The sequence below is a fragment of the Chrysochloris asiatica genome, unplaced genomic scaffold (assembly GCF_000296735.1).
Source record: "Chrysochloris asiatica unplaced genomic scaffold, ChrAsi1.0 scaffold00013, whole genome shotgun sequence".
NCBI classification, from domain to species: domain Eukaryota; kingdom Metazoa; phylum Chordata; class Mammalia; order Afrosoricida; family Chrysochloridae; genus Chrysochloris; species Chrysochloris asiatica.
In genome coordinates, this window is record NW_006408531.1 from 7289467 (window position 1) to 7298753 (window position 9287).

Sequence of the window (9287 nt, forward strand, 5' to 3'; positions counted from 1 at the left end):
AGAAAATAATTACAGTGATTTCAAAATGCGATCTCTGGACTCAGTAAATATCCTTTATAATCACACCAATCAATCTCTACAAATGAATACAGAAACTAAGTCAACTAATGAGTAAACTGAATAAAACAACCATGTAACCATGATCTCAGGAGTAGGGATCATGTGTGATCAGTTAAGTCACTTGGTTACCATCAGAGTTTTCAAAACATGATTCACATCGGTTTCCATCACATCCACACCCATCCCAAGAGTACATACATTGTTGATGCTAACACTTAAAACAGTGATCTCTGGTATGTTACAAGAATATTTCATTTCATACAATGACATACAAGTAGAGAAATTTCCAATGTTGGCTGTGCTACTCTGGCGTCCACAGAGGTGCAAGTGAGGCTAAGCGTGACGAGTGTTTCTTTTTCTCATTGAAGACATGATCCGAAGAGGCGTTGAGACAGACATTCTAACTAGTCATGTCTTAGCCAATGTTAGCAAACAAAGTCATTGTCTCGGAAATGCTAGCAGTGAGCCCAGTGTGGGGTTCTCCACTGGCACACACAGCTACAGGTGCGCACTGGATGCCCTACTGATTCACTCCCGCAACGTATTCTTTGGAAGCAGTCTGGTTTGGTTTGATTGTCAGGGAATTGGGTATCCAGTTTGCAGAAACTTGCCTTTTAAACCATTCTATATCAGTGTGGAGTCCTGTAAGTGGTCTCTTGGGATTATCAGGGAATTGGGTGTCCAGTTTGCAGAAACTTGCCTTTTAAGCCATTCTGTATCAGTGTGAAGTCCTGTAAGTGGTCTCTTGCGGCTGACGTCTTTCGCTCTGCTTGGTTTTGGTTCCCCTATGATAAGAGTACACATCACTCGTCTGCCCCTGTCCACTGCTGTTTTCCCTACATCCGCTGATGGGCAATTAGGTGGTTTCAATTTGGACCACTGGAAAGTGCTACCGTGTACACCTGCATTCAGGCCTTCCTGTGGGCATGTTTCCACCCTGTAGAGTGACACCTTGGAAAGGGGGGGCAGCGGGAGGCCATGTGGCAGGCACATGTCTGACTGTTGTGGCCAATGGGCAGACTTCTCCATGTGCTTCCACAAACTGGAACGCCTTCACCAAGTGGAGGGTCTCCTCCACGCTCCGGCCCATGGGGAGATCATTGATACTCAGGTGCTTGATGACTCCTTTGGGATCAATGATGAAGCGACCTCTGAATGCAAGACCAGGGTTTTCTAACAGCACGTCATAGTCTCGGAAAATTTGTTTCATTAAATCTGACAAGAATGGGATGTTCATGTGGCCTAGACCGCCATTCTTCCCTGGTGTATTTATCCAGGCAAGATGGCTAAAGTGGGAATCCACCAAAACAGCAATGACTTCACAGTTCATGTCATGAAATTTCTTAACTTTATCTCTAAAAGCCACAATTTCTGTAGATAACACAAAGGTGAAGTCCAAAGGGTAGAACAAGAGCACCAAGTACATTCCCTCATGGAGGCTCAATTCTTTGAACTCTCCATTGACCATGACCTTAAAGTAGGGGCATGTTGTGTGGAAAGCAGGGGCTAGGCGTGAGGGACTGGTGCTAAAGGAGCATTTTGCTTGAGGATGCCCAGACCACAACCCTCTCGTCAGACACTTTCTTCCAGAAGCAGAAGCCCTAAGGGCTGCAGAAGCGGAAATGCCCCAACGAATGGTGCTCATATGTCGGGCCACAGAGGCCAGGAGTAACCTTCTATCAGCAGCTGCCATCTTCAGTACACGCTGGAGGCATGAGGCCTGCCAGCCATCTATGTCTTTTTGATACTGACTCTCTTTTCCTTCTGTCTTTCTTTTGATGCTTTCTGCTTAATTCAGTATTTTGCGCGTAGAATCTTTCAGTATTCCAAGTCAATGCTTGAATTTTTTTTTCAATTCTTTCAGCTTGAGAAATGCTGTGTTTCTCCCTTTTGGTTTTCTAACTCCAGGTCTTTGTACAAGTCATTATAATATTTGATTTTGTCTTCTCCAGCTTCTCTGTGTAATTGTCTATTTGACTTTTTGACTTCCTCATTTCTTCTATTTGATTTAGTATTTCTATGAAGGAAATCAAGTTGCAGAGTCTCTTCTGATATCCATTATAGTCTTGTCTTAATGACCTTCTGATTTCAGCCTGTATGATGTTCTTGATGTCATCCCACAATTCTTCTGGTCTTCAGTGTTGAATGTTGAATGCATCAAATCTTTTCTTGAGATGATCTCTAAACTTAGGTGGGATGTTTCAAAGTCATATTTTGGCTCTGTGGATGTTGGGGACATACGTAAGTACTGAGACGTTGTGGCCCTGTGACAACATGGACGAAAATCCAATCCCAAGGCCCTTCTCAGGATAGCGAGCCATGGACCCTGAGGGCCAAAGGAAGTGATCTCCTGACGTCCCGGGTTCATTGGTTTTTGCAAACTCATTGGTTGGCTACCTCTATAATTTTCTTTGGTCCTAATATTGTTCATTCTATGCTTCTAACTCCAGTAAGTATAGCTTCTGAGAAAATGGTTTCTTTTACAATGCCTCTCTTAATGCCTCCACTGTGTTGGCAGTGAGTGGAGTCTTGGGAACAAATCTTTCTGAAGAACAAGCGATAGCCACCTGGGATGGAAGTCAGAACTGCTCCTTATTTGATTATACAGTTATGTTGGATATCCATGAACAATAATGGGTTTGAAACCCCTTTTTAGAGCCGAGGCAGTAAAAAGTTTCCTCAGATAATTCAGAAAGGCCAGGAACAGGTATATTGGGAATATGTGAAAGGGTTTTTAGAGAAAAACTACCCAAGGTTTGTAAATAAAGTGGAATGGTAAATTCTGGGAATGTTGGATTAGAGGATAATAGTGGCAGCCCCATTAAAACGCCTCTGAATATAATCAGTTTAACCCAGATGCTCTCCTTCCTCCTGAAAGTATATAGAAATGTGATAATTAGGAACAATGTAGCATTTTAGATATAGATAAATGAAGCCCGGTGCGTGAGAGCTTGCTCACAAACAAAAGTTTGCAAAGTGTACAGAGACAGCTTGGCTCCTTTCAGGAATCTTGCTTTATGTTAAGTATACTTGAGAAACCACATGTCGCTGCTCTAGATCATTTAAGCCTAAAAATTAATATATAAAAGCTTGACTGAACCTTTTTTCTGTAGAAATAAGAATGTTAGATTGTTAAGAAAAACTATGAAAATATTTTAAAAGTTATTCCTGTGAATCATTATGTACTGCTTTGAATGAATAATCACATTTCAGTTCCATATCCTGTCTTAATCACATCCTCCCTTTGTGAGTGAATTACATCCTTCCTTTGTAACAAATCCCTCCCTAAAAAGGAGAATAAAAGACTGAGGTAGAGTTAGATCTGTGTGCAATGCTAGGCAATATGTTTGCAGATATGCCTACCTGCCAGCTTGCATCATATCTGTGTGTCTGTCTTTTTTGTATATATTTCGTCTTTCTCTTTCTCTATCCCTTTTCGCTGCCAGATCTCCTTCTTCATGATACCCACACTTCCTTGTCGAGGCTGGAACCCAACATAGGACCTTGACATGTGGGCTTGTTTTAATTTTCCTCAGCTTCACCCTGAACTTGCAAAGGAACAATTGAGGTCTATTCCACAGTCTTCCCATGGCCTTATTTTGGCTGAAGATATTGAGTTTTTCCAATGTCTCTTTACACAGATGTTGTCAATTTGATTTCTGTGTATTCCATCTTGTGAGGTTCATGTGTATAGTTATATTTTATGTGTTTTTTAAAAGGTATTTGTAATGAACAAATCATGAATCTTACAAAATTCTTTCTTGTAGTCTTTAGCATCATTTCTATCACCAAGACCATATTTTCCAACAATTGTTGTTTCCTTTATGTTTCTAACTTTTACATTCAAACCACTAGTAATTATCATTACTTTTTGATTGCATGCCTAATCAGTTTCAGACTGAAGAAGTTGATAGAAATCTTTAATTTCATCATTATTGTTTTAGTGTTTGGGGTGTAAATTTGAATAATAGTGGTATTTACTGTTTTTCCTTGTAGGCATATGGATATTATCCTATTACAGACAACATTATACTTCAATATAGAACTTGAACTGGTCTTTTGATGAAGAATGCGACAGCATTTCTCTTCAAATTGTCATATCCAACATATAAAACCATATAATTGTTTTAAATTGTAAGCATTGTTTTATAAAAATCATTGATTTTTTTAAACAAAATAATGCAAAGATAATTCCTATTGTTATTATGTGCCTTGAAGTTGGTTCTACCTCACAGTGACCCTGGATAGGGTTTCTGAGACAGTAAATCTTTGCAGGAGTGGAAATACTCAACTTTCTCCAGCGCAGTGGCTGGTGGACGTGATTCTCTGACCCTGTGGTTCACAGTCCAGTGCTTATCCTACAGATCCTCCATGCATCCAATGCAAAGGTATAGCTGGAGAGTTATTACACTGAAATTTTGTTTGCTATTTTTAAGAGACAGCAATAAAATTAATTTACTTACTAGTAAACAGTGCTAGCAACATTCCCAAGAAGACAAAATGTAACATACAGGGAAATGTGATAATTAGGGAAGCAACTCATTATAATGCTAAAATTGAATTTTAGCATTTCAATGCAAAAATTAAATCAAATCAAAGCTATTAAGGCAAAAAGGTTTGGTTCTTTAGTAACATTGTTGTTGTTGTTAAGTGCCATTGACCCGTAGGGACCCCTAGCGACCCTGTACAGGGTTTCCAAGGGTGTAAATCTTTAAGGGAGTAGAAAGCCTCATCTTTCTCCCGCGGAGCGGCTGGTAGTTTCAAACCACTGACCATAAGGTTTGCAGCCCAATTCGTAACCACTACACTACCAGAGCTCCTTGCAAGTCATACTACCCATATATACTATCTCCTTTTCCTGTTTGGTTTATTTTGCCCTTGGTCTACAAATATTACCACAATATACTTAAAATTGTTTCACTCTATTGTTCGAAGACTGCTTTTGTTTCTTTTTCATTAAAGTGTGAGATTATAAAAATGGTTGTCAACTCATTTATCAGTTTTTAAAAATGTATGATAGAGCTACATTTTGCATTTTGAAGAAAGTTTTAAAAACAAGTACTTCAGTTTTTGCTTACATATAGTATGTACAAAATTCCAAATATTGTAGGTGAGAGACAGAAGTGCCTAAAATAAGATGAACCTGATTCATCATTTCCACATTAGAAAAGATACTAAAATTGTTTCACTTAGATATTTTACGAAAGCAAGAAAAAAAGAAGAAAAAAAAGTCAGCTTCATTTTATTACTTGGTTCTTTCTAATATTCTTTTCTTGTTTTCTACCATTTTCTTAGGAGGAGAATAATTTTTATTTCAATATTTCAATGAAAATGTATTTACCTCCACAGTACTAGAATCTGATGATGAAAATATGTGATTTTTACAAAACTAAGTAAAGTAAGTAATCTAATTTCTACTTAAGTGTCACTGTGACATTTTATAAATAGGCAAACAATCACCTTTGCCCTTCACATTCCTCTGACATGTTTTTTTCATGATTCTTCCTTGCTGTATGCTTGATGCAGCAAAAGTTAGAGCTCATAATAGTTTGCCTTATTCTCCCCATATTTTATAAATAAGGTGCTAAAGAGTTTTATCTGTCTTCTAAAGCAATAGAAATGGAGAATGGGGAAGGAGACTTTCTGAATGGAATATGGGAAACAGAAAGGAGAAATCAACAAAGAAAAAGTAAGCATCCTACTAGGGCTCCTGGTACCTCCAGTTCTCCTTCCTATATGTCCATACTTTAACATCAATGACACAGGCTCTGGCTTTCTAGTTGTTGTTTTAAGTGATGTTGAGTTGGTTATGAATCATAGTGACCCCTATAGAGTTTCTGAGGAGAGGTTGTGGATTTGAATCACCAACCTTGTTGTTAGTACTTTACTGTTTATGCTACAATGCCATACCAAGGCTCCCAGGATCAGATTTCATGTTGTTGTTGTTGTTTTTAAGTGCCTTCGAGTCAGTTCCAACTCATAGGAGTCCTATATAGAGTTTCTGAGGAACAACTGGTGAGTTAGAATTGCCCACATTGCAGTTCAAATGGACTTTTCAGTTCAGTGCTTATCCTACAGTGTCACCGCAGTACTCAGACTAGACCACTTACAATTATTCTGGTGATATGATCTGTTGTTGTTGTTGTTTTAAAGTTTTTATTGTTAATTATGTAGGCTTACATGGAGAACATCAGTTTTACATTCATCCTATCATATTTCATTTCATTGCAATGATTACAATCCCCTCCATGCATCATCAAATAACCAAAGCATACACCCCACAGGCCTGTCCTCTCCTCCCCTGGTCATCAGCACATAACCCCTTTCCCTCCCTGAGTCCCGTGACCCCAGCCACTCCATCTATCCATGTCTTCATCTCTATCTCCATCCTTGGACTCTCTGGGTAGGGTCACACTCTCCGCTCTTCTCACTTGATGATCCCAGGGACCTCCGCTCCTGGGCTGCAAAATCAACCACTCTCCTCCTTTTGTCAAAAAACATCTACCTCTAAATTTCCTACCCCCAGTCAGTCCTGATGGCAATTATTCACTATTGTACCACAAGAGTCTTATCCCCATTTCCTTTCTCCAGCCCGGTCCAACAGATTGGAAATCATTCAGTGGAGGTTCTACCTACCTCTGCCCCTTCTGGAGCTAGGCTCCCTCTTGAAAGCTTGTAAGTGAGTCACTTCTTGCCTTTATAGCACCACCCCCTCATTTTGGGAAACCAATTTCTAACTAGCGCATCCCTGTCAACCCTGTGTATCTAGGGGGTGGAGTGATCCTTGCTGTAAAGATTTGTTCCCTTTTTTGAGCTACTACATCCATATGTATAGGTAAAGTTCATCCAATTGTAGTGGGTTACTCTTTTTTTTTTCCCCTCTTCTTTCTTCTTCTAGTTGAGTTCTGGCCATCCAGCCATTGATGCCAGGTCAAGTGGGTACTATCTGCAAGTATGGATGTTCTTGTGTATCTCCCCTCACTTCATTTCAGCTGGATGGTTCATTCTCCACTCTAGTCCTCTGTGGCCATGTCACTGCCTCTGGGCCCAGGAGCCCCCGGGGCCTTTCTATAACTGTTGGCCATCCAGGTCTCCTCCCGGGTTCACAGGAGTCTATTGAATGTGGTCAGACTTAGATCCCAACTTCATTGCTGTTTTTCCCCCCTCTTCCCCTTATTGTTGACCAATGTGGTCATTGGCCACTCCAGGCTGGTCTACTTGTCCTATCCAGTGTAAATTTCCCACCTCAGACAATTCTGGATGGGATTCTGATCTCCACCTGTGGTCTTATGCAATGCACAAGCTCCAAAGGAGGTTTTTTCACTGGGTAATTCCTAGCTCCCTTTAAGTTATTCCAATCAGTGATAGGGTGAAGATGGGCTTTAAAGCTTTCTATTGTGATATTTCTGGCTATGCCTCCCCCACCCCAAGTGTCTATTTCACAAGGGTAGACAAGGGAAACCAAGATTCAAAAGACAAACAACTTAACATTATTCCCCTTTTAACCTCTCAAACCATGCCTAAATCCCTGTATCCCGAAGCCCTGTTATTCCAAGGTTGTGCGTACATCATCATTTACCTCTGTCCCACATAGCCCATGCGAATGTGCCTGACTGTTCTCTCATCCACCTTGTTCTTCGATTCCCCTCCCCTTTCTTGTGTATTGCTTGCCCCACCCCTGCACCCAAGCTTTCCTGTGTCTATTCCCTACCCTGTACTCTATCTTCCCCACCCTTCCTCCCTTCTCTCATCCTATACATCTTGGTGACCAGCAATTATATATATAGTTTTTTCCCCCCCTTTTTGGTGGGTTCTTTTTCTTAGTCTTTTACAATAATGGTCTTATGCAATATTTCTCCTTTTGTGACTGACTAATTTCACTCAGCATAATGTACGCAAGGTTCATCCATGTAATGCGGTGGCTTGCAGCTTCCTTGTTGTTCTTCAAGGGAGCATAGTATTCCATTGTGTGTATGTACCACACTTCGTTTATCCATTCTTCAATTGATAGGCATTTAGGATGTCTCTATCTTTTTGCTACTATAAATAGTGCTGCTATGAACATTGGTGTGCATATATTTTCTCATGTTATGGCTAATATTTCTTATGGGTAAATACCAAGTAGAGGAATTTGCTGGATCCTAAGGTATTTCAATTTCCAACCTTCTGAGGAAGCATCATATTGCTTTCCAGAGTGGTTGGATCATTTTTCAATCCACATGCAATGCAGGAGTGCCCAAGTCTCTCCACATCCTCTCCAGAATTTATTGTCCTCTACTTTTCTGATTTTTGCTGTTATTGCTGGTATTAGATGATAGCTCATTGTTGTTTTGATTTGCATTTCTCTAATGGCTAGTGATCATGAACATTTCTTATGTTTATTGGTTGCAGGAATCTCTTGCTTTGTGAAGTGTCTGTTCATGTCCTGTTACCATTTTTTATTTGGGTTATTTATCTTTTACTTGTAGAAGAGTTGTAGTTTCCTATATATTTTAGATATTAGTCCCTTGTCTGACTTGTCATTGCAAACAATTTTTTTCTGATTCTTTATGTTCTGTTTTTACTCTTTTGGTGATCTTTTAATGCAAACAAATTTTTAATTTTTAATATAGCAATTATCTATTTTGTCTACTTTTGTTTGTGTAGTCTTCAAAATATTTGATAGTCTGTGTTTGCCCTGTATTAGAACCCTCACTTTTGTCCCTATTTTTTCATTGATGATCTTCATAACTCTGGGATTCACATTTAGGTCTTTAATCCATGCTAAGTTGGTTTTGTACAAAGTGTGAGGTAAAACTCTTATTTCAGTCTTTTGCATATCACTTTCTAGTTCTGACAGCACAATCTGTTGAAGAGATTTTCACCTCCCCATACGATATATTTAGGCACTTTGTTGAAAATCAGTTGGCTGTATGTGGATGGGTTAATTTCTGGATTCTTGATTCTATTCCATTGATCAATGTATCTTTCATTGTGCCAGTACCAAACTGTTTTGCCCACTGTAACCATGTAATAAATTTTGAAATCAGGATTCTTTTCTTAGTCTTTTACAATAATGGTCCTATGTAGTATTTCTTCTTTTGTTTATCCATTCATCAATTGATGGGCATTTAGGCTGTCTCCAACTTTTTGCTATTGTAAATAGTGCTGCTATGAACATTGATGTGCATCTATCTACTCATGTTATGGCTTGTATTTTTTGTGGGTAAATACCAAGTAGAGGAATT

The 9287-nt window shown here is 39.3% G+C and overlaps 1 protein-coding gene across 1 annotated transcript; it reads right to left on the reverse strand.

Annotated features, from left to right (window-relative positions):
* Positions 1-580: 580 nt before the first annotated feature.
* LOC102824648 (thioredoxin-dependent peroxide reductase, mitochondrial-like) lies at positions 581-1753 on the reverse strand. Its single transcript, XM_006834706.1, has 2 exons — positions 1075-1753; positions 581-663 (listed from the first exon to the last, which is right to left on the reverse strand). The coding sequence occupies exons 1-2, from the start codon at positions 1751-1753 to the stop codon at positions 581-583; spliced, it is 762 nt and encodes a 253-aa protein (XP_006834769.1).
* Between the last annotated feature and the right edge of the window lie 7534 nt (positions 1754-9287).